This window comes from Mastigoproctus giganteus, chromosome 7, assembly GCF_048544385.1.
Source record: "Mastigoproctus giganteus isolate SK-2022 chromosome 7, ASM4854438v1, whole genome shotgun sequence".
Classification (NCBI taxonomy): Eukaryota; Metazoa; Arthropoda; class Arachnida; order Uropygi; family Thelyphonidae; genus Mastigoproctus; species Mastigoproctus giganteus.
In genome coordinates this window covers 16973030-16999596 of record NC_143581.1, presented here as the reverse complement: position 1 = coordinate 16999596, position 26567 = coordinate 16973030, and the positions used below count along the sequence as shown (strand labels likewise).

The 26567-nt window shown below is 37.6% G+C and overlaps 1 protein-coding gene across 1 annotated transcript in view; it reads left to right on the top strand.

The window, feature by feature from the left end:
* Window positions 1-3308: 3308 nt before the first annotated feature.
* The window catches only part of LOC150082585 (puratrophin-1-like), a 140544-nt gene continuing 117285 nt past the window's right edge, over window positions 3309-26567 (top strand). Inside the window, exons 1-8 of the mRNA XM_090378702.1 lie at window positions 3309-3782; window positions 17725-17919; window positions 19612-19732; window positions 20654-20753; window positions 22270-22362; window positions 22474-22590; window positions 23145-23392; window positions 24669-24807. Of these exons, the coding sequence (XP_090234828.1) occupies window positions 3413-3782; window positions 17725-17919; window positions 19612-19732; window positions 20654-20753; window positions 22270-22362; window positions 22474-22590; window positions 23145-23392; window positions 24669-24807 (1383 nt within the window). The 5' untranslated portion in view covers window positions 3309-3412. The remainder of the gene's footprint in view (window positions 3783-17724; window positions 17920-19611; window positions 19733-20653; window positions 20754-22269; window positions 22363-22473; window positions 22591-23144; window positions 23393-24668; window positions 24808-26567) is intronic.

Sequence of the window (26567 nt, the reverse complement as noted above, 5' to 3'; positions counted from 1 at the left end):
TCGATGGACTACAGATCCCAGTCCTGAAAGATGTTAAATTCGCAACTTCAATGTCTCGGCATTTAGAACTCAAAAGGACCACGAAAAGATTGTAAAACACACTTGTTTCAGAAAGCTAGATTGCAGCATCACGTTTTCTGTATAGGTCCTTTGAATGCTTTCCACTAAAGTTTGGTGCAATGAGTGAACAAAGGTTTCACCAAGATATGAAACTAGGGAAAAAGAGTACCCTCAATCAAGGGTATTCTTTTTTAAAATTAATGATAAGAATTATAGACAGTTCTATTAATTAAAAATCATTTATAATGTTAGAAGCGTCTTTATGCTCCTTAACTTACCGACGTCGCTAATTCTTCGTGAATTAGTGATGTCGGTAATCACACTAGCTGTAGATTATCTTTGACGATATGTTTTATCCATTTATTGCATAACAGATCGGTTTGCATCAAGGTAACGATGGCAACGAACCATGTGATGTCGTTAATTGGATATGGCTGAGATAGTTTTAGAAAAGTGGCAGAAGGCAGTTTCATTCTGAGAGTTGTAATATTTATGGTGTAGTAAAGCATTAGTGCTGCATATAACATTATTATACCTTTCCCTCGGGAAAAAAACCGATGTTATGCAGAATGACACCTATTAATGAACATATTCTTCTTAGAGTTGCATCATATCCCCAAAGAAGGAGTGAATGCATATTTACAATGAGAAAAATAGTAGTAATGGCAAATGGTGCAAGAAAGCAAGCTTATTTAGCATCATCCAAAACAAAAAAAAAAAAAAAAAAACTACACTTCTCCCATCCTAAACCGCCAATAATTTGTCTAGTTCTTCCTTGAATTTATTCAAACAGATGGAAGCCTGTTAATCAACCACCCGCTAGCTGAAGGGAAACTTCCACACATCTATCCTGCAACCATGCTTCCTCAACTGAAATTTGTCCCTTTATACGTGTAGTCTCAGCAAGAGGAACAATGCCATTCACATTCAGCTTACTCAATCCAATCAAGGCTTTAAACACCTAAATCAGATCACCCCGCAGGTACCTAGTCTCCAGAAGTTGCAATTTGCAGAACTGAGGCCTCTCTAGGTAACAGCACCCTTTTGTTCCCTTCACCTATCTGGTTGCCCTTCACCGCACCCGTTTCAGCAGATCTACATATGCAGCCTAACCATGTACAAGGCCATGGTTAGGCTACATATGCAGCCTAACCATGGCCTTGTACAAAGGGATAATCACCTCCTTATCCCTGCTAGCAAAAGTTTGTTTATCATTGAAAAAGCCCCATGAGCTGTCCTGGCAGAATGTGTGCACTGCTCAGAGAATTCCATGTCTTAATACACAATTACCCCGGGTCTTTTTCATTATCCACTACCTTGAGCGTTGTACCACACAGTTAATATGTTACTCTGGGGTTACTGCTACCCTTATGCAATACTTTGCATTTGTCAATGTTAAACTTCAGTTGCCACCTCTCAGCCCATCTGCCCAACTTTTCTAGATCCTGTTGCAGCAGCGTACTGTCATTAACAATCCTGCCAACCTTTGTATCTTCTAAACTTGGGCATTAAGTCTGATATACCTTCATCAATTGATAAATATAGAAAGCAACAATGGTCCCAACACCGAAGCCTGGGGGACTCCATTGATAACATTAGTCCACGAAAAGCAGTGGTCATTGATAACCACGCTCTGTCTTCTTCCAGTTTGTACAGCAGTCTTATGTGCAACAGTATCAAAATCCTTCCTGAAATCCAAGTATATGATATCAAAATTATTATTTGCATCCAGTTCCTTGGCCACTGCGTCATTGTAACCTGTCAGATTGTTTAGACTAGACTGCCCCTTAACAAATCCATGCTGTGCCTGCAGTGTAATTACATTCCTGTCCAGATGGTCCTACATTACTTATTTAACCGGTGACTCCATTATTTTCCCTGGAACAGATGTTAAGCTAATAGTCTGTAATTACTCGTATCATCTTTTGATCCGCTTTAATGAATTGGGGATACATTTGTACATCTCCAGTCCATAGGGAACTCCCCTGAATCCATGGATGCGCTCATAATTATGGCTAAAGGCCTGCTTACCTCCTTTGCTGCCTCTCTTAATATAACTGGACACTGAGTTTATGTGATTGTTTTAAAAATAAGCTTAGGAAACGTGGTCTTAAACATTTAAGTGAATTTTCATTATTTCTTAAAAAATTTCAATCATTAAAATTCTGAAACATTATTAAGCTTGCTTTTTCTTCTTAACGTTAAATCTAAGGTCATTGTCATTAATGGGAAGGTTGGGCGCGATATTTATAATCGGCTATAAATAATTCTAAATGAATAGTGTAGTAAATAAGGTATTAAAAAAAAAAAAAGATTATAAGATTACAAAGAGGATATCAAAATTTCTGATTGAATTTCAACCAAAAGAGGAAATGGAAGGTTGGGTACAGAACATTTGTAATGGATGCTTCCTTTATAGTGCATTTGAACGGCCTTTATTTCTTCTTGAAATTATTTGATTGGGATCTTTGAGATAAGTCTTTCTTTCTTCTTAATGTTAAATCTAAGGTCATTGTCATTAATGGGAGGGTTGGGCACGATATTTATAATCGGCTATGATTTCACTCCATCTCGTCAGTTACTCTGAATACTTCCTTATTGGCTTTTTTGTATGTTTGATTGTATCAGGTAGCGGTAGGAACCAAGATGAGGATGGTTATTTCCGGTGCTATGAATAGTTGGAATGTACGAATACATTCACCCTTTGATATCCTCTCTGCTTTCATAGAGCTATGTTGTATTGACGAGTAGATGGGGCCAACTTAATAGTATTCATTTTCTTAATCGTGATTGTACGATGGTTGTTTTATGAGGATGACAAATAGAACGAAAAAAAAAATAATTTTTGTGATTAGCAATTATAGTCTTATAAATCATAAAAATATTATTAATTAATAAGTCCAAGCGACGGTTGCACATGTTTTCAAACCGATCAAAGAACTCACATGGATCCCTCATCGCCTTAGTTGCCTCATTGCTTTTCGCTGTGTTTAATTATTATATTAATTAGTATAATTATTTTATATTTGACTTCCGATGTCCTAAAGCATTTTTGTTTTTATCTTTCCAGGATCACTCGACTCGATGTACAAAGTGTATCCATAGATTTCCTGGTTGGCCATTGTGTGTCAATGGAAGGATTATTATTCATCTCGGCGAACTGGATTCTGCTTTCTTAAAGTCAGGCGACTCCTATTTCTGTGTACACGAGGTAACGCAATCACTTTCCACTGCCAACCGGGTCAGCTGCTCAGAAGGTATTGCGTTAGGATTAACCTTCCGTTATAGAACCGACAGCGGACTGACAGCGAAAGTGATCAATGAAAGAGAATTTTATGCTCTCATTAACACCATGGATTGGTCGCATCCATTGTCGCCTGACTGTGTGGCCAACTTCGAGTCGGACGAAAATTTGGTGTCCGGATTGAGATACCTATTAGTGTCCGTGGAGAAAGGCATAGATAGAATTGAATGGAAAAATGCCAACAAACTGTGGACTTGTGATAATTGTTGTCCTAAAAGTCGTTGCCACAGTGACCCAGTGAACACGAAAGATACTTCTGTGCAAACTTGCCCACAGGTGGAGGATTATTCTCACGTATCCAATAATGGTGGTTTACCACTTGCATCGAACTCCTGCAACCAGAAAGTGGATACTCCAAGTGGACAAGATGGTGGTGGGGCAATGGCACCGCTGGCTAGCGAAGAGGAATTTTGGTCAGGTGAGAATTTCTATGTTATTACCATTTTGGTTATAAGCACTGCTCTATCATCGTTTGATTTAGAAAAATAATCTACAGCTCTTTAACTTTTTATAATTCAGTGTACTTTTCAGTAGTGGTCAACAAACTAAACTCTTTCAATGGGGGGAAAAGCCTCACGCATTTCATAAAGTCGTGTCACGTGTTGAAATTAACATCTGTCATTCCTTTTGTGCGTTCCGTCACGTGACCTGCTTGGATCGTTTGGCTCCAGTCCAAGTTTCGTGTGTTGTCTGTTGTGCGCGGCCAGAACTAATTCAAAGTAGGATGCATTTTTAGAACTTATGGCCGACCAGATCCGGTAATTGCATCCCAACACGTCAAGTGACCAACCAGTGATCTGCATCGCTAATAGTTACTGGCGACTTTGTTGAGTGCCTTCTGCCGCTCGTGATTTGTGTGTACGTCTGGGTGGTAGAGAAATGCTTTGCGGGGATACATTACCCTAGCGTGACTACACACCTTTCAGCCGTTACAAAAAAGTTTACAGAAAGAATAGCACGAATGCGTGGTCAAGAGTTCGAGTCGTCTGTTTCATAATAAGTGTTACATAAAGAATTACTACCCCCTCCCTCCCAACCACATCGCCGTCCCAACTCTAGCCCAAAGCCCTTGTTTGTTTACTTCCAATTAAATGGTAATTTCTGGGAAAAAAGGCTTTGAATGTTAATCTAAATCAGATGAATGCCAAGTTCTTCCTGGATGTCTCTGAGCATGCACCTTTCGAAAGAGGAGTTAATTCGCCTGATGGTTTTAATTATTAGCTTGGAAGAGTGACTTTCTCAATTGGCTTCTGTTTAAATTCCTTTTCTCTGTCTGTCTCTCTTTGACATTATGAGAAGTGTTTTTCTGTCTCTAGGTTATGTGTTGGCGGTTTGTTAAAACGATGGGGGTCAGATAACAGTCGGGCCTTGAAAAATGAGATTCTCACCGTCTGATGACTCATTTGCTAGGAATGGAGGCATTCAAGTTCAGTCATGGAAAAGCAACTCCACCTGTTGCACAGCGGGACGATCGGAAATACCCCGAAGGCCTGAGGGAAGGTGTGTGACGGCAGGTGAGGTTGGGAGAGAGAGAAGGGAGGGATATCGTAGGGGAGGTAAGAAAACTGGTCACAGATAGTATCTAACTCCCTGTCCGTGATGTAGAGCTGTGTCAAGACCAACTTCTTCTGATATCGACCGTCTCTGTGGCATACGATGGGGTTGTGCCGACGCAACTCAACCGTGTATGGTGTTATGACAAGGGAATCTGCAAGCGCTTTGGATCTTTGTGCGCATGGGCGACTTTTGGTGCAGATATTTGAGAGTTTAGTTTTGAACAGCAGTTAAGTAGAGCAGGCCGTGATAAGTAAGTGTTTTATGTAGGTTTGAAGTTAACTTTCATTTAGGGCCCTACCTCCTAGGGGCCTCCCAGTAGAGAAATTTACGTGAAAATAATTGAACTTTTGACTAATTTTAGACGCGGTAATGGAGTTGAGTAAAAGTCTGTTACAGGATTATCCTCTTTTTCCCAGTTATGATTCCTCCCTTCCCTAGCGTTCATTGACCCCCCCCCGATAGAATCAAAGTGTTAATCACTGATTTTCCGTTGAATTTGTATATTCTTCAAGGCTTGCTTTCCGGTGTGTGTAAGTCGATACAGGCGTCTTACTACTAGTGTGGGAAGAAGGTGCAGCAAATACAAAGTTCATTAAAGTTTTTGCACGTGTATGTGCTCCCGCTCTCACCGGAATAATGTCTGTGTGACTATCACTATCATGATGATTTAAGTTTTACATTTCCGGGATATATTAAGGGGCCATGACAGCAACCTTCCTCTTCGGTATTTAATAACTTCTGTATTAGTTCTGCTTTGAAGATTACTACGGAAAATGTCCCCCTCCCCCTTTTTTATATTTGTATAAAAATTAGTAAACAAAGGTGTTTGAAAGATTTTATTTAAAAATTTCCATACTTTTTGATTATTTATCAGAATTCCAATAGAAAATTAAGTCTAAATTTTTTTATTAAAAATAAAATAAACTATTCGTTAACTATGTTAAAATGGATCATCTTTAATTAAACCTGTATTATGAAATTTAAATTTTCAAATTGCAAAAATATTATTCAGCGATAACTGTAATACGTGAAGTCGATTCTTAAAAAATAAACTTTGTAAAATTTACAACTATATAAAAAAAAAGACCATTGTATGCAACGTTTTTCTAGATGATAAATTGTATTATAAAATGAATGAAAATGTTCTTTCAATTCAAATATTCAGTAGACATTTTATCCTGTGAATAATTTATTATGGCTCATTCAGTGTTCTTCGTAAATTAATCATTATAATATTAATTTATATATTAAATATCCATTAGGTAATTAGAGCTTAATGCGCAGGCAATTTGCCAATGAAATGAAGTTTGACAAATGACTTTGGGAATATGTGAATGTTAATGAAGCTAACAAAGACCGTCTTGATTCAACTGGAGCATGCGCAGATGTTCTCTAAGAACGTGACAGACGTCACTTGTTTTCTCTCAATTTCAGGAATTAATGCATAAAAAAACAGTAACCATTTTAAGTTTTTATAAGTTTCTTTTGCCGTCTTTGTTTTCAATAAATTTTACAACTTTTGTACAGAACTATTTACTAAACAAAGATTAATAATAATTTAACAATTGCTATTTTTGTTCGTTGACTTTTTAGAACTTTGCTTGGAACTTGGCCAAGTTGCGTGATTAAACTGATAGCAATGTGCGCCACCTACAGTGAAAATGATAGCTGTTTTAAATGAATTATGCATTAATTCCAATTACAAACCGTTACAGATTTCAGCATCGAAATTTTAAATTTGCCCAACTTTAACCGCATAATTTACAATATAAAAATAGTGTTTTTTTTTTTATTTTTTTTTTTAACACAAATTTCCATACATTGCAAACATCAGGGAGATCTTTGTTTCGTTTTCCTCAATATGTAAAAATCTTAAAACGTGTTATTAGCTATTTTAATTTTCAGTTGATGGGAGAAAAAGAAATTTATTCTCGGAAATATAAAGAAATAATTCATGATCATAGTCGAGCATAACTCAAGATACTATCAGGCGTTCTGTACCTAGCTTCTGTCAGGTACTGTGCAAGCTGAGCTAATAAATCAGTACATCAACACCCTCTGTCTTGAGAGCTTACGTGGTAAAATATAATTACAGAAATAGGTCAACTGTTTCAGTGGTGAGATTGGAGAGTGGGTAATTGGATATAATCCGATTAGCAGAACGATAAATTATTCGGAATTTAAAATAATAGTAATGAAAAAAGACTTTACTGTTATCTAAGTGTGTAGGCGTTTGAATCACATTAAATTCTATTACTAACATGCGTCCTAGTTTGTCGATATATTGCAATTGTTTTTATTTATAGTTTCAATTTCAAATGAATGCAGAGCTATAAAACGTTAATATATACTGAGACAGAAGACAATGGTAATTGGAGTTGGCATGCGCAAAAGTTTCATTTACTCTCCAAAGCTGGAGTATATTTATCATATACAGGCTGATAAACCCCAGTGTGTAGTTTCGTATCCATCTTCGCCCCCTATCAATTTTCCAGGCTTCATAAACCCAACTTGGGAAAATCAAAACCGTATGTCCACCGTTTGGGGACGGAGGATAGAAGTTGCCATTGCGTTTCGTGGGGGGGGGGGGAAACGTTGATTTGTTCCAGATTTGGTGGGCATCAGACATTTTTAATATACACATGTCCATTTAGTGGACATGAAAGAAAAATAAAACTCTGAGTGAAAAGCAGGGCCAGCCCTTAGGAAGAGCAAGGTGAAGCACCCAGTCCCAAATTGAATGGGGCCTCAGTACAGGCGAGGACAACCTGGCGGTACCAACATTTAATGCTTGCATTTAGATTCCTCAAATTCTAGAACTGGCCGTGGTGAAAAATCCCTTAAAGATATATTTGCCCAGTTTACAACTGAGTTTCAATCCGTACTTTTCTAAACAAGAGGCTAAGCCATTATACCATAACGAAGCAATATTTTAAAATGATTTATGTACCTTAAATACTTATAAATTTCTAATTGGAGTAACGTTAATCATTAAAATACACTCGGTGATCACTGAATTATGACCACCACATCCGTGATCAGCGCCGGCCACAAGCATGTTCAACCGGTTCTGTCGATCGAACAAGAGCCCCCGCACTGAAATGGTCTTATCAGTCGCGTCTTTTCCGCATTTCTATCAACGAACCTACCGCCGTCTTAATGTCTAGTTTCCCACATTATCATCACTCCAAGAGCTGAAAAATTTTGAAAAAAAAAAAAAAAACAATAAAAAGAAAACTTTTACAAAAATATCCCGTATTTATTTTTTCACAGAACCCCAGGGCCCGCAATTCTTGAACAGGGTTTCGCAAATTTTGGGGCCGGCCCTGTCTGTGATAGAGTATACTGCATAACTCTCAGTATAAAAAGACTAACAGCTTCGTATGCTAGAGCAGTGGTAATTTGCATCTGGTCGTGAAGATCAAAGTGATCAAGTAGCAGTTATGGGATGTAAAGATATCGCGGAGTTTCAAAAGAGCATGGTTGTGAGAGCTCATGCGTCGGGTGCTTCCGTATCGGAAATGGTATATCTTGTTCGTTGTTCACGGTCCACTGTGGTTAAATTGTGCAAAAAATGATGTTGAGCGGGTCAAACTACCGCCCGCCGACAGAACTGTGAAGGATTACTCAAGGTGGATGTTCGTATTGAGCGAAGGGTGCAGCGCGTTGTACGGGCCCAACGGCAGGTCACTGTGAGACAGTTGATATCGCAATACAATGTTGGGAATTACAAACAATAACGATGCTCCACACACTCCGACGTATGGGGTTCCACAGCAGACGACCCGATGTGGCAGCTGCTGTGGCATCACCATATGACAAACACGATGGTTGGACACCTGATGACTGAAAACGAGTGTGCTGGTTGGATGAGTCCAAATAGCTGGTGCAACACGCCGACGGATGCCTTCGTCTGTGAGGCAAGCAACACGAGTCCATGGATTCATTGTTCATGGTTCCCGCTATCCAGGCAGTTGGGGGGGGGGAGGCGCTTAATATGGGGCATCTTTTGCTGGAAAGAATTAGGACCACTGGTGCATATGGACCAAAGTTTCACTGGTAAGATCTACCAGCAGCTCTTAGATCATGTGCATAAAAAGATCATGTGCATAAAAAGATCATGTACACCCCGCCATGTTGCATTTTTTTTTCCCAAACAGAAACGGGATATTCCAAGAGGATTATGCGCCCTGTCATCGGGCCGACACTGTTCACAAGCAGTTCGTGGAACACAGTGAAGATGTTACCTATCCTTATTGGCCTCCAAATTCCTATGACCTCAATCCAATTGAACACCTGTGGGATGTTTGGGAATTCGAAGTGAGGCATATGGACACGCAACCGTTATTTATTCCGACATTGTGGAAAGCTTTTCAGGCAGCATGACTGCAGATTCCTACGGACGTCTTCAAGCCTCTAATGGGGCAATGCCGGGGCGAATAGCGCTGTTGTTCGTGCCAATGGTGGCCCAACAGTGTTAGGCAGTAGGTTACAATCCAGTGGTCACCGAGTGTATAACACACTGATATATTCGATTAAAAAGTAAACAGATTCGATTATCGAAACGTGGATTGAACACTTCGGATAATCGATTTCGCTTCACTAACATCTGTCTTCAAATTTTTAAAGCACTTTAAAAAAATCGAACGATAATACTTTATTCATAAGATTGAAAGCACTATTGTAGGCTAATTTCCTATGAAAGTAAAGTAACCCGTAATCAGAATTCCAAACATCAACAAACACCTTCCACGCCATAAATAAATTACCGTATGACAAACTCACGGGCTGTAAGAGAACAGAAACAGTTCACATTTAGGTTTTTTCCACCATAGAAATGATCACAATAGGGTGACCAAACTATTTCCCTGTAGGCTGACAGAATCGTGAGGGAGGAGGAATATCACAATGATTTTGATTGTGTAGAAGCAAACCAAATACAAATTTCAGATCAACTTCACATGAGAGTTAGTGTAGTGCCCTGAGAAACGCAGTTATTTGTCTATTATACTTTGCATTCATGACAGGTCGTGCTCGGAGTGCGTGCCAAAAGTGGAAAATTTCGGCACGCACACTAGGGGAACTTACACGCTTTTTACTGGCTTCGTGGCTATTTAGTCCAAGGTCGGAATTACTGTGAGCGCGTACTGAGGCTACATCTTTTTATAAGATACGGATGCAGTATGTCCAGAGGCTGGTTGGAAATTCTAGAACACTGGTATGTTGCTTGAGATTGAATAACTTCCCCCATTGCTCCATACAGAGTATCGTTGTCGGTACCAACATCAATGATGGAGTAGTTGTCTACCACCCAGAATAATTAGTGCGATTACACAGGCTTTAGTTACGTAAGCAGTATGCTAATTACACCTTGTGTTGGTAATAAACACCATACACTACTAAGTTCTTAGTATTGGCTGAACGTAACCTACTAAACCTGGCTCATAATGTGTCGAGACATTTCTTATTAATAAAGTATTTGGTTCTATTTCTTCTCCAAAACAACCACGTAAGGGTTGTTTTGGAATAGAATTTTTGGATGGATGTGGATAAATACGAAGGTTGTTAAGACTTTAACGTTAGTGACTGAGTTAGCGTCATTTCGGATGTGACGTCATTTACGTTAAAGATTGGAGCACAAAAAAATGACAATTTTACATATGAAAAAATATATATAACAGCGTGTTGGCAAGTAATTTTTTCCAGGGAGATGTCCTTTTATAGTACAGGACAGTCATCTGCACAGAAAGGTTGTAACACTGGAGTGATAGTTCCATGGCAGTAAAGTGTGTTTAGGGTCTAATGGCACCAGGGGTTTCCCCCATCTCCGCTCCATGGTAGTAATGGGGAGGTCCTCGGGAGCGGGTTCTAATGTCCAGTGACGTGGTTCTAAAAAGGAAGTCGATGGAGCAAGTTTTATCGACTGCGCAAGCTGATTTGGATGCAATGTCTCTAATTCTAAATTTCATGGAGAAAATTATACACACAACTGTAACAAAGAGCAAATGAAACGAAACAGGCCTTATGAAGTAATACGTTTTTTTTTTTTTTTTTAGATACTGCATTGTATACGTAATCAGACACTAATCTGCAGTGTTGCTGCTTCACCTATCAGCTGCAAACCCAAATGGCCTCGTTTATTCGGGAGTAAAACACTAATTTGATAAATATTGAAGGCTGAAGAACTGCTTTTTAAAGTAATTGCGTTGGTCCGGGTTCTTCGCCACCTTTGAGGGAGGGACATGGCAAATTCTGCCTTCGGGGGTTATTATTAATTAAACTTTTTCAGTTAATTTTTGTAACAGAAAAAATGAAGTATTTATCTGCCCAAAGGGAGGGGGGGGGGGAGTAACAATCCCGGAATTCTCTTTAGCCCTCTTTGGAACCACCATCGGTTCAAAGTTATAAATTTTTCCGATAATTAGATTTTTATTTTTCTGGGACAACCTTTACAACTGCCAGACATGACAGCTACACTATGAAACATTAGTTTACAATTAACTTTATAAGCTGCATACCAATTCGTGTTATCTTAAAATGTTCGAGAAGCATTGAAAAGTGGGGAGGGAATTAGGGCTGTTGTTGGAGGTTGTCTGTACATAGCTGATGTTATCCTTGATAATCAAATATTTCTATGGACTAAACAAAGTGCAGATTTATAAGTCGCTGTCTAATCAAGGCCGGATTGTTGCTAAAATGGAAGGGTTGTCTAGCTAGAGAATTGATCGGTGATGAATTGGTTTGCCAATGTAATATTTCGCCAGCCCGAAAACCGCATGGAATGTCCGACACTCTCATTCCACTTTAAATGCACTCGCCTTATTATTCGTTTGACTTGGTTGTACGATTAGCTAGTCATGCGATTTTTGAAGGTCATAAATTTTCTCCTTTAGAACTCGAAGACGCATAATTCCGCAAGTTCCATCGGATGAATGCAGGAAATATGCAACTACATACCACTGAATATCCATGCATGACAGCTATATTTTGCATCCGTTGTGAAAACCAACGTCCCGTATTTCCCAAGCGGGTTGTGACGTGGAGTACACTTTAGCTGGCATTTCCCCTTTGACTGCGGTCTTTAACCCATAATGCTATTAGGTAGAACGCGAGCGCGAGATGGACGGTGTTTGTGGGTATGTATGCCATTAACAGCACTTGTTTTGGACTGTGTAGCAAGGGTCGATGATACCAAAAAAAGTTTTTATAACTTAATTTTTTTCTAAGTTTCATATTTTTCGTGTTTTCTATATTATTAGAAGTAAATTAATAAAACGTAATCATAATAGAAACATCCAACTTGATAATTCTTCACTCTAGTTCCTTCATCATATTTTCTCTATTTCTGTTCATCGGGAACACTTTCACATAAGACATATGATATCAATTACATCTTTAACGAACGACATCTGTGACTTTCTTTCTTTTTTTTTTTTTTTAATGAAAACCCAGCAGCAAAAGGTATTTGGAACCTATAGTACTTAGTACCATGCGTGGGTTGAAGGTTGAGAAGCTGAAAGGAGATGTTTGTTGATATTAGACTTGAATTTCTGTAGGTTTTAATCTTCAGGAAAAATGTGTGAAGGGAGTTTGTTCCAGAAAACGGAAGTTGAAGGAATACATGAAGGAGAAGAAGAAAGGTTGGTTCTGTGAGTTTGAAACTGGACAGTAAAAATATGCTGACTGGTTGTGTCACGTGTTCGGACTAGTTCGGAAGGGAAAGGGAGAATTATAGCAGCCAATTCAGAAGAACAGTGGTCATGGAAGTATCTATAGAAAATGCATACGGCAGAAACAGAACGTCAGAGTGGAGAGACTTCGTTAGAGATGGGTCAATAATTAACCTTACTGGCCTCTTTTGAATGGAACCTAGAAGCCTGAGAGAGGTTATGGGGTACCGCCCCAGATAAGGGAACAATATTCTATTGTTATACCTTGATAGGGCCCAAGGCAAAATAGAATTTGGGGGCTTCCATCTGAAGAAAAAACTAATAAAGAATATTTTCAATTTCATCTTATTGTGACAAAACAAACAAATTATAGGATATAAGAACTAAATATAAAATTTCATCAAAATCGAATAAACCATTTTTGAAAAAAACCTGTAATTTTCAAATTAATCTTCAAGTAAAGTTCATTGACCTTGGCAAGTAGAAAGTTCAGTTTACAATAAAAATCAATTAAAAAATTTTAGTAAAAAACATACTATTATTTTTAGGCCACCCGAATAGTTAACTTCATCTGCCGTTCATTGTGTATTATGTCTGTAAATTGCGTGTGTTCTCTGGTCGATTTGACTATTTTGCTGCACGAAACCTTACTATCTACGCCTGAGACCGACTAACTCAGCCACGGAGTGAAAAAAGCCCATTCAAGTTCCTCGCGTCATCGACGGGATTCGAACCCGGGCCTTTTCCACTCGGTGTGTGTGTGGGGGGGGGGAGGAAAGTGGCGATACCACTGTGCTACTGCGCAGACCATTAGTTTAAAAAATATATATAAATTGTATTAGAGCCCCCTGTAAATGATTATATCTACCCATATATTTATTTTGTCTGTAAATTGCATGAGTTCTCTGGTCGATTTGCTTGTTTGCTGGACGAAAAAAATTCCAGTTTCTGGGGAAAAAAACCTTGCTATCTACGCACGAGACCGACTAACTCAGCCACGAAGTGATTAGTAAAAATCAGCAATGCGATTTTTGGGACCCCCTCTGATCGGGGCCTTGGCAGATGTCTTTTTTTTGCGTATAGGATAACGCGCCACTGATTGTAGGGCAGATTTGTACAGAGTGAACAGCTGTTTGGAAGAAAAGTAACGCCGAGAACAAAAGAGAATACCCAGTTTTTTAGATGCAGAGTACGCAGCATTTGTGATATGTTAATGCCAAGAGAGATTAGAAGCCGGGGTAATCTCTAATAAAGATATGCAATCTTAAATCTGTGTACCATCGAAGGTAAGAATAGGAACAGAAGAATCCTTTTTGCGAGAGATATACGACAGGACTGAGTTTTAGGATTGAAATCAGCTTATTTATCTTTGACCCACTGGAACATTATCAGCATTTAAGGAATTGGTAGTGGGTATTCGAGAAGTTGAAGCTGTTTGTGCAGGGCAAGGTTTCTCAAACTGGAATAGAATGGAATGTAGTGAGCTGTCATCAGTAAAACTATGGATAAAATTTACAGTCAGTGGAAGAAGGTCATTAATATACAAGAGGAAAAGAGTGGAAGAAAGAACTGAACCTTGGGAAACACCACTATTAGTGGAGAAGTTAAGCATAGAGAATCGTATATGCAATCATCTGCAGTGAGCGGTCAGAGAGAAAACTGGATACCCAATTACAAAGACTAGCTGGCAAACCATAAGATGGAGGCTTGTTTAAAAGACCTTTATGCCAAACACGACAAAAAAAGATTTTGAAATGTCAAGAGAAGCTTGAATTTCAGCCAACTTTTCTATTGAATTTGCCCATAGATGGATAAGATATCAGATTATTTGAGGAGGGAAGTACATAATTTGTATTTTCTTTGCTTTTTTGCTGCACTGATAAAAAAAAAAAAAAAAGTGTGTGGCTTCCTTGCACTATATCAGTAGTTTTCTACCTTTTTTTTTTTTTTAATAACGACACCCTAAAAGTATTTTTGATTTTATTTTATTTTGTGGCACCCATACTCAATTTTCTGCTTGTTAGATCCGATTCTCTCTCTCTGTTATTTTATTCTTTTATAGAGGTACTAAATAAACATCAATTATAGATTACCATAAAATTAAAAAGATACCGTACACCTTTTTATAATGAAATAAATATATAAATTTTAAAAAATAATAAGTTTAAGTTATTTAAACCCAAATTACGTGGCATCCCTGGAATGTTGTTGCAGCACCCTAAGGTGCTGCGGTACCCCGGTTGAAAACCACTGCACTATATGGTGAATACTATTATTATAAACCAATATATCGACACTGACGGAATTCATATTGGCGATTTGATCGAATGGAAGGTTTTTAGATTGTTTAGCAGTTGGTGGTTAATGAATTTATCCATTACTTGAGAATGAGTAGAAGTAAGTGCAATGGAACGATAATTGGATGGGAGGGATTGGTCACCAATTTTAGGAACTGGCTTTAGGAAAAAGTGGAGAAATACCATCAGGACCTGGAGCTTCCTTGGTATTAAGATTGTTAAAAATTCTTTTGATATCCTTTTGACGGGAAACCACCGGAGGCATTGAGTAAGAATGATGGGACGTGGTGTACAATGATCGCCAATAAGAAGAAAAGTAGGATGCAAGCAAGCTAGCTTTATCTTTAGCTGAGGTGACAATAAAACCATCAGGTTTTAACAGAGATGGGATTACAGATGGACAAAAGTTCGGCCAATTGTTTTGGCAAGAGACCAGAATGCTTGACTACCATTTAAACAAGCAAGTTTTGTACTCTTAGTCTGCTCAAAATGTAGTTTGTACTGATTAATAACTGCTTTACAATTGTTGTGAGCATTGTTGTAGGCAGAAAATGCACCTGGAGATTTGGACACAAGCCAGGTTGTGATATGCAATATTCTTTATCTTGAACAGCCTTAGCACATTTATTAGAAAACCAAGGTTTAGGTAAAAGACGAGATTTTAAGGTAGAGTTTGGAATAAAGGGTTTCACCCCTATAAGAATAATTTCGCTGACACGATCGGTGCAAATACTACATCAGATGATTTAAACAGTAATCCAACCAAGGAAAAGAAGAATAGAAACTTCACAGGTCATCCCATTTTGCTTTCTTGAAATGCCGAACAACACGGGGCTGAGAATGTCCATTAGAGAAGAGAAACATCACTAATTTGTGAGCTGATGTGCCCAGAGGATCAGTCACCTCGAGTGTGAACTTGGAAAGATTGTTTGTGAGAAAAAGATCAAGAGTGTTGGTTGTGTGGTTAGGATTGTCTGGTATTCTGGTAGGCAAATGAACAATCTGTGCGAGGTCATTAGTACTGTAATTGTAAAAGCCTCAACATCTCGACCAGCTTGGTCCGTGCGACCAGAAAACGGATAGATAGCTTGCATATTCTGGACATTTTATCATGCCTGTTAACTTAGTTGTAGGAACATATCGATAGTTCTGATCTGGGAAGGTAATTCTTGTGGATTGTCGATTTTTAAGGCATTGGTATAATTTTACCAATATCGGGGTATTCATACCCCGATATTGGTCTCTGAAGTGAAGAGGAGGCCGAAGTCCAGATTTCTGCAGGATATATAGTTGTTTGGAAGTATCTGAACTTCTCAAATTCAGCTGTATCGAAATATTAAATATTTGGAGCGGGTCATGAAAGTATTAATTTAGAAAATAAAAATTTTTGTTCGGCTAATGCGCTGAATTGTCTGCCCATCGAAATAATTTGCGTTCCCAGAAGTCATTGTTATTTTGTAGCACTCTTGATTAGTGTTTAATATTTATATTAGTTATAATATTGCTATTAAAATTATCCTAATTCACTTAACCCATATTTACAGGTATATATAGTTTCGAATTAAAGCATAGTACATGTCGACGAGTAAAGCAAGTTAATACATAAATAAATAAGTAAAAAGTTACGTAGTCGAGTAATTGGAGACAGGAATTTGAGGAAAATGTAGTTAGTACTGTTTAATAAGTTAGGATAGTTTAATCCTCAGACCAGTTGTGTATTTTGAGGTCCTAGATGGGTGTCTCCTTTGTCCTACCTGCTTGAGCCAGGGTTACCTGTAAAGATCATTATCCCTCAATGAATGAGTCACCGTTGAAATTAGTGCCAAGGTTTCTCTTTTTAATTACCCTTGAGAATAAGTTCGTATTGTCACAGTGAAGGTCTAACGCTAGCGACAAATAAGCCAGTGTACAGAATTTTCGCTAATGAACCCATACCGTAACTTGACAGTTCGCGTGACTCCAGATGAGTCATAGAAATTCAGATTTTTAACTAAATTCTACATATTCTTCCACTTCCTTTTTCCGTAAGATAGCTGACATGCAACTGCAATTTTTAACCGTACATATTGTCTGTTGTCAAAGCACGCGCACAGATCACTGAATGCTAAAATTTGAAAAGACTTCCTCGCTAAGTAGCATTTTTGTACACTAACTGGCATAAGTGTACGAAACACTTGAAGAAACAAGACCACTAAAGCGTAGCTAAACCCCCTCAAAGAATTTATTTGATCTTTAACCATAGAGTAATTCTAAGTCATTTTAAGGAGGGGAAAAAATATCGAACTGTGTGTAGAAAATTCTGTATCTTAATATTAGTTGGAGAAGGACGTTATTTGGCTGATTATAATATGTTGGTATTCAAGCTCGGTTATAGCATTACAATTTGTACAAATTTAACTCGAAATTATAAAACGTGTGGGACTTCAACGAGGAAAACACTTTAGGCCTGAATAATTTCCTAGTCTTTTTGCTATTTTTCAACTTAAACTGAGAAACAAATGTTTCTGGGTAGTAACTGTCCAGTGGTATGACCTTTTAGAAAAGAAGGCAATTGACTTTCTTGGCGACATTTTAATTGGAACAATTGATTTCAAAGTATAGAATTCGACTAAATGTCGAGACCAAATTCAACCGAATGTAAACTGTATAGAGAGGATAGATGCTCGTAAAACGGTAAATACTGTAATTAATAATTGAAAGACAACATCTTTAATCATCCAATTGTCCGCTGATTTCTTAAATTAAAAAAAAAAAAAAACTCAACTTTTACAATTTAATGTGGGATTTCTAAGGGTAGGTAATCTCTCTCTTTTTTTTTTTTTTTTTTTAATTACAGATTCTTCGTTAACAGAGAGTGAAGCAAAAGCTTCTCAGAAGAGTAAAAATGATGAATCGGAGACTATGTGCACAATGCCCTCATGTAAAGATGATGAACATGATGATGGTTATTATGACAATACACTAACTCAGCCAACAACGATAAGCCAGTTGGACTCTTGTGTTCTACATTCCAAATTAGCTTTTTTACCAGGTAAGAGTACACTTTTAGTATTTAATTCCGTTGATCTTTAGATCTCTTATCGTTCTCCTTGATTGTTTGTGTTCAAGTTAGGAGAGGATGCAGTAGCAACCATCTGCTCGATATCATAGCACGCTTGCCTCTTATTTTTACATATGACCACACGCCAGTACGCCACCTTTAACAACTCATTCATACTCAGTCAATTATCTTATGTTTTTTCTTTCTTGTACGTCATTTCTTAGGATAAATTTCTCCTCGATACGAACTGCGGCAAGACGTACCACCCTAAGATTCATTACTTCACTTTTCAAAGAATCGATTTACTCCACCACCCTACCGCCATCAATAGTGTTATATCGGTATGCGGATGCCCTTCAGTGATCTTTGTTTATCCCTCCTCCCCTTCCACGTGCGCCACTCTCTTACGCAGACCATGACATCAGACCCCCGTTGTGTTTTGACAATTGCTTGGAGGCTTGCTATGATAACTGACCCCACCACACCTACATGACTGCTTCCAGTTAGTCCTTGTCGAACATTACATACCTACATCGTTATCCACAGCTACTGGAATATGGTCCTTTTATAAAGGCGTAGACTTCTATCAGCTGTCAGACAGTGCGAAGGGTTTCGTATCTAGAAAAGAGAGGTACCTACACAAGCCGAACAGGATGCAATACACTAATTAAGCAATTTAATGACAATCTTCAGGAATAGTAGAAAAGTCCGCAGTTTGTAAATTTTCCGTGAAGATGTACAGTATTAAAATAACGTCACTAAAGTTTTACAGAAAAAAATCAGTGATTTCCGACCCATAGAAGAAACGCAACAATTCTTGGGATCATGAATAAACAATGGACAGCATTCTTCCGAATACCTTCTTCACCTCTTAACATTTTCCATACTTCCACGTCGACCTCATGTTGGAAGACAAATAGGGGTGCAGTGGGGGTGGACTGATAAATCGTAGTGGTATATCTTTTTTAGTATGTTGGTGGCCGTATGTTTACATAGCCACACAAAATGTCAATGAATGAAGAGAGCTTCCAAGAAATACCGTTAAAAACCCATTGTTTTTTTTTATATAAAATTTTTTTCTTTCTTTCTTTCTTTACCAACACAATAACCTCACCAAGATTAACTCTACATTAGATGGCTCTGTTAGCTTTTTTAAAACACAATTTATCGATGCTCACAACCATTACAAAACGTGCAGTTTCAATCCGTTGCTTGTCTGCATGCACGAGGCATCCCTCGACCCCACCGCGTCTCATAAGGTCATCTTAGGATCATTCCAAGAATGTTAGTAATGCATCTTTTGACTCCGGAGGGCAGTACTTCCGGTGTAAGATGAATGGTATTTGGGAAGCAAAAGAACAAAAATATGATTTCCTGTCGGAGTATGCCGTTTGTGCGCCTTGCCTTTCATCTTGGAGTAGGTTAAGAAACTTAAGGACTTAGATTAGAGGTCATAAGTGGGCTTAAAACAGCTCCAACGCGAATGGCTTACCTGAAGAACCGTTCTACAGTAATACCATCAACAAAATTTACTTAATTTTTAAAAAATAAATTTTTATTAAAAGTAGTTTAAAACTACCAATAAAAATTAATTGTAATGATAATTTTTATTATTGCAGTTTTGTTATTATAAAATATTCACATTTTAATTTCATATGTTAAATAGACAAATTATTTTTCTAGGTTCAAGAGATCTTGAAGGAAGGAGTATTGTCATCATATTTTGTTCAGCACTTAAACAAAATCCCGACATCAGCCCCTCTCATCTAGCTCAATTGCTTATGTACTTTCACTCAGTACCAAAGTAAGTTTTTTTTTTTTTTTTTTTTTTTTTTTATAACACAAAATAATAATAAATAAAATTTGGAATTCTGTCATTAGTTCTCCCGAGTGTTGTTAATTACAGAGGTAGCGCTGTCATCGATAACTCATTACGTCATGCATTGTTAGGTAATATCATTGGAGTTTGTTTTTCCACAATGTATACTTCCTGATCACTGATATTTATCGTAATTTTACGCTTGAAAAGTGATCTATTACCTGTATTAATAGAGCTGGACAATTAAGATGAATAATGTATGGGGTTGTGCTTCTTTAACTTTGAACACAAGCGTGTGAAATATCCCAGTGGTCACTCACATCTAGGTGTGTCTATTTGCTTGTGTTGCTAGACCAGTGAGATGATACAACCAGTTCTGCAGATCTTTTTTTTTTTTTTTATCCTTACAATTAGTAAACAGTTTGAACTCAGCTAATATAAGATGGAAGAAAAGACAAGTATACCTGTTTAGAAGCCATTTCTTTTTTTCTTCATTTTTTTTTCTCCCCTGTATCGCAATACTACTTTTATAAGTTCTTTCCCCCCCAACTACTTTCCTCTTCATTAATATTTCTGCCTTTGGCTATCGGAAAGTTTCATGTCAGTTTAAAAAATTATTTATTGTACGGACCTATCGGATAATGCTTCACTTCCTTTGGGTTTCTTGATTGCATGTGCGTGTTTATTATCGTGAGATCATTCTCTGGGAAAATGACTTTCGATTTTGAAACACTCTTGTCCGGTACTCTCGTTAGCAGTCGTAATAATATTATGCTAATTTACCATCGTGAGACCGTTAACAATAAATTTGTACTATCAGCAAAATCTATTGAGATAAATACATCTAAATGGCCAACAAAAGCATTTTAAATGCATTAAAATACTAAATTATTTTTTATTTGTTAGGAAAGAAGTTGTTTCCAGTGGGTTTTCGATCCTTGTCGATACTACGGCAGCCACTGACAAAGTCTGGAGTGTTATCGACGAAGCATTCTGTTTATTAGAGGTATGTGCCTTTTATTAGCAGTAGTGATTTTTCTAATGTAATCCTGATGTTTAGTTAGCAGGGTATCCAAGACATGACATTAGTGGTTATTAACATAATGTTTAATGAAAAATACAATAAAGGTCTTGATTAGTTTAGACATAACAATAGTCATTGTTAACGAACGTACTTTTAGTGACGTCGTGCTGGATCGAACAGGCGACGTGCTGACTGCACTACCAGCATGCATTCAGCTGTCGACGAAGGCCGTATTTCTCTCTCACGCACACAAGAACGTTGCTTATACAGTGATAAGTTTTTTTTTTTTTTTTTCCTTCAGTCGTTTTCTGGAGAATGACTTGTTTTTTTTTTTTTTTTTTTTTGATTTGGTAGTTGTTGGCGCATCGGCTTCTGTGGCCATATTGCACCTCCCAAGGTTTTTGCAGTACTTTGATCCAAGCCCGAGGCGGGAATCGAACCCGCGACCTTTGGGTTGCCGGGCAGGTACTTTACCCACTCGGCTAGCCCGGTCGGCAACTTGTTTTTGGCCTGCTGTACTGGCACATGTCTGGAAACCATTTGAACATAGAGTTCGTCTAACAATTTGGGCGAAGATATCTGTTCTTTAATAGAGTTTAACCTGTAGCAGGGAATTCATCCGGGAATTAAATGATCTACCGCACCTCCCGTATACTCCTTGATCTTGCTCCTTTAGATTTTCAATGTTTGTTCAACTTGAAGCTCAAGTTCTAGCAAGAGTCAAATAATGAGAAATAGTATCAAAGAATTGGCGAAAATCTTATAAAAATTCTAATTGAATTATTTATTTAAAAACGTTATTATTAAAAAATAATTTAATATGTTAAAACTATCCTTATTTCTGTTTATTACACTTAACAGGGGCGGTGGAGTGCGAGACCGCAAGACCAAAATTTAGGGGGCGCAAAATGCTCACTGATTTACTGTAAATCTCAAGTGGCGATCTTCCGGAAGTCGTGATATGAAGTCAATCCGATTCAAGCAATTAGGAAGAGTTCGGATTTCAGTTATCGCGCATTCGAATGAATAAATAATATATTTGATTCTATATTTCAGAGGCTCATACATTTTCTTTTTTAAAATAAAAAAGCAAGTATTTTTCAGTTAATAGTAAAAGTATAATGCATTAATTTAATAGAAAGTTGGAGAGGGAGCACCAAAAAATCTCGCACAGGCCGCTGATAGACCTGGAGCCGGTTCTGACAATAAAAACAAAACTCTTATGAGCAATAGCTTATTTGAGAATAAGTGAAATCACGGTGACCTAATTTACTTTAAAAATACTTTCCTTAAGGGACCATTCACAAATTATGGTACGCAGATTTTTTTAACTTCGTGAACATCCCTATAACAACAGCATTGTCAACTTTATTTTGTCCCCCCCCCCACACTTTGCGTTACGTATTTTGTGAACGTCTCCCGAAGTATAGTTCTTCAGGTCGATAAGAAAGTTATTTTATTTTTCTGTTTTAATAGTTTTCCTTCAATTGTTTTTCAGGCCAATATTCCAAACGCTATTAACACAGTTGTTGTGTGGAAAAGAGGATTTGAACGCGTTGACATCAATCCCTTTCCTTCCAGCAGGGTTAAGGTAAGTTCCACAAGCATAAACATGCTTTCCAGAGTAAGACGACATTTGCATTAAAAAAACATTTTATTGAATTGGGAAAAGAGTGAATTAAAAAAATCTATTTTCTAATAGTATGAAATTGTGGCTACAATGGAAAAGCTTCAGAAGTTAATTAAGCGAGATGAGCTCCTGACAGAACACGATGGGACTTATGTTTATGATCATCAGGAGTGGATGGGGTTTCGTAAGGTAAGCCAAACATTCAAATTTATTTAATATAATAACCTTCAAAAGGCTTAATATTTTTGATAGCTAATTTAAATATGTATGCTTTAATTTAAATCAATCGATATTGCAAACTGTCTAAAGCTTTTTATTTTAATTAAATAAAAATTTAAGTGCTTTATGATTTCATTACATCAGATAAATTTTATATTCGAAATGTCAACTCATTTTATACCAGTAGAGGGCGTTATGGCGCATGATGATTACAGTAAAGTTCCATTGTCACAAGAGAGCAGTTTTATTACCAGCTACGTTTTTGCCAAATGCGTGACTATTTTTTTCTCAAAATCCGCTGCTTTATAATTACGTTAAGTTTAAGATTTTAAAAACTGTCATAACAGCCCATTCAACTTCCTTCTGTTGTACTTTCCCATTACTGTGCAAGACAGCTGAAGGAACTACAACCAAGAAACAAATCAATAAATAAAATAAGTGTTAGTATCATTTCTACGCCTCATTATAGAACAATAATCAGATGTAACCCTTTTTTTTTTTTTTTTTGCAACCTTCAATCTTAGTTCTTAGAGCCATTCGTGAATGGGTGTCGCCTTTCCGGGCGCCGTCTAGTGAGAGTTATGCAGGAACTTAAAGGTAGCCGGGTTCCGCCTTCTGTAGCATTAACTGCCCAAATGATCGAACAGCAAAAGAGGTACGTGAGCCAAACTTTCAATGACGATCACTTGCGCCATCTGGAGGAGGAAGGCAAAACTATATTGAAGGAACTGCAATCCTACCAGGAAAAATCTCCTCATAATTCAGACTACAGGTAAGTAATTATATAAAAGCCTTTTAGTTCACTTGAAATGTTACGTCTAATTTTTCTTTTTCGGAATATAAATTTTATTTTGTTATTGTTTTACATATGTTTGAACGACCACAGTATGTAACTGTAAATGAGTTAAATTTTCATGGACTTTCTGTCGAACGTATACTACGTTACCAAAAGTATTGGCACACTAACGAATGGGATGCGTGTTCCAAAATCTGATTCGAGTAGGTACTATGACATGTCTAGTTAATTCTTTCTGGAATGGTGTGTTCCCACACAACTCAGTGTCTCACTGAGTAGTGTGACTCCACCCAGATGAAATCTTGGGTGTTCACACCTAGATGGGAGAAAAGCACATTTCATCGGCCACTGTTCATCCGTTTCCAGCTGTGCGAAAAATTGCAGTGTAAACTGACGACGTCGTCACTTCCGATGACCATCTTTTATAGTCTGGACTTCAATTATCTTGTTGACCCCGCACGTGGTCTTCAGGGGTGCGACTCTTTGCTTCATGTTTCTTTATCCAGTCGTGTTCAGCCCTGCTTGAATGTGGTTAATTGTACCCTTTGAAATTTGTAAGTCTGCCTGCGCAATTCTTAATATTGTCACGTACTCTTGCGGCCATAAATGGAACTACTCTTATGCATATTTAACTTCTGAAACCAAGTAATTGCAGAAATACACCATATGGCTAAAAGTAATCGGACAGACTTCCATTTTTTATTTTGCCAGAAGTTTCCCCTGCGTATGCGTACCGGGCCAGATGTATCAATATTAATCAGGTGGTCTGCCTGTTTAGAGGCAGTACGTTTAGAAGCCAGTATGGGTTGCCGATCGGAATTTTTAGACTTTCAACTTGGTGATACTTCAAGTTGAAAGTCTAACCAACGTAACCATGGCAACGGAGCAAATATCGTTGGATATGGAGTTTTTTTTTTTTTTTTAAGACTGTGGCAGAAGGCAGTTTCGTTGTGACAACATTTGTTAGTATTTTGCGTAATTTTGGTTTTTCCCTAAAAGAACGCGTTTATTCCCTTCCATACAAAAAAAAATTTTTTCAGTGCCAAGAAACATTCAGTAATAAATATCAAAATAATATTCTTTTTATCAAACACGCCACCATAGAAGGAATGAATGTATAATTTTAATTCTCTATTCATTTTTAATAAAAATTTTGTTGTATTGTATATTGGGTTGGATTCTAATTGGATAACTCTCAATAAATGAAACCAGATAATATAAGATCATGGTAGGTTTCTCTCTATTTCCATAGGGATTCTTTGGAGAGATGTCAGGTACTGTACAGTGAGCTACACAGGGCTGTGGGCACGTTAGTTAGCTTGGCAGAGAGGAGATTGCAAAAATTGGAGAAATGTCTGCAATTAAAAACATTTGAAGAAGAATCTAGTCAGGTAAGTAAACACAGTTCGACTTATTGGCTTTTATTTTTCATTATTTTTAAATAAATAAACTTTGAGATATTTATTTTATTATTTCTACATTTTACTTAAAAAAGATTTACGAGTACCAACCAGAAAGGTACACGGTGTTTGATCGAAAGCGCACCCGGCCAATGAACTACCAACTTAGTTTATAGAGACTGTTTCTCCCGTCTGCTGGAAAAAAGTAATTAATTTCTTCAACGGGAATCTAACTCATAAACTGGGGCGGTCGTTCATTGGCTGAGCATGCTGTCAATTTAACACATGCCGTGAGCTTTCATTATTTCCTCTGGATGGCAACTTACTGTTACAGCTGCACTATTTTTTATCTGTTTATTTTATTACTTAGGTCAACTCAGATTAAGATAGATTAAATTTCAAGGTTGGATTCTTTTTCTATATTATTGAGAAAGTATTTAAGATTGCCAAACTATTGTATTGTTTATTTTTTACATGGTGACTCGATATTTGAAAGCAGGCATCGTTTCTTTGCGAAAACCAGCCATTCTGTTTATTCCTTTGTCGTTTTAACCATACGTGTAGGTGTATGCAGAAGGGGTGGGGCTACCTTTTTGGGAGCGCTTTCCCTTTTGCCAGGTGTTGGTCGACAATTGTATTGCTCGCTGTGCGAAGAATCTGCCGATTCATCGTTACCTATGGGGACACAATCGACACCTTCCGACAAAATTCTAATCACCTCCCGTACTGTTCGTGAAGCAGCGGAGGTCATGACCACAAATGAAAGAACGCTAGGAGGCTTGTTCTCCATCGTGTTTGGTGGTGGGAAAATCGTTACGTGACCATTCATAAAACTATAATTGGGGGAAGAGCCGACCCCTTCCCCCCGTAATCTTAGCTCAGTAGGAGGCAGTTGAAGCTGGGTTCAAGGGTAGTGTGACCTGTTACCTGCCACATTCGGGTGGGGGGACAAATATTGACTTCACATTTTCGGTTTTAACTTGCGAGGTGGAATGACTGGTTCATGACCTTTAAATTGCCAGTTGCTCGCGACTACTGAAAATAACCGAGCAATATTAAAAAGGGAAATCAGATTTCCTTCCATTTCTGATCCAAGTGCCTTCAGTTTCTGAAAATGTTTTCATTATTTTATTTTTGTGTGGTGGGTGGATATTTTCCTAAAAGAAAATAGGTTCATTCTGCTCTCGCGATGAATTTTTGCGTGCAGGATTTGGGTGCGAGAATGCCACTGGGCGCCCGTCTGTCGGACAGCGTCTTGTGAGCTTTGACTACCAGTGTCAATAACAAACAACAGTGAAGTTCAGTGACATTTTTGTAAGAAATAAAAGAATCAAATAGGATAATAATACAGTACTGAAACGAAATTTTATTTAACTAACAAAACGTAAATATAATCCTATCGCTTTCTGTACAGTCTTTATGGCGCATGAATTTTAACGAGTGGCGTTTAAGTACAATTTTTATTTTTAAAGAAAATATCTGAAATAGTTCGAAAAATAATGTCAGTATTTTATATAGAAAAATAAAAAAAATTTATAAACATAATTTGCTTATGATAAAAGAACTTTTTTTTTTTTTTTTTTTCCCTCTGCGAAAAAGAGAAGAAATCCTTCTCCACAGTTAGGTGGAGAAGGATTTCTTCACCTAACTGTGGTGTTGAGGGGGGGGGGGGGGTAGAATTTTTAGATGAAATTCGCTGTTTCTGATCTCGATAATAAACAGTAGAGGTCGCTGTGTGTAGTTTTCATTTT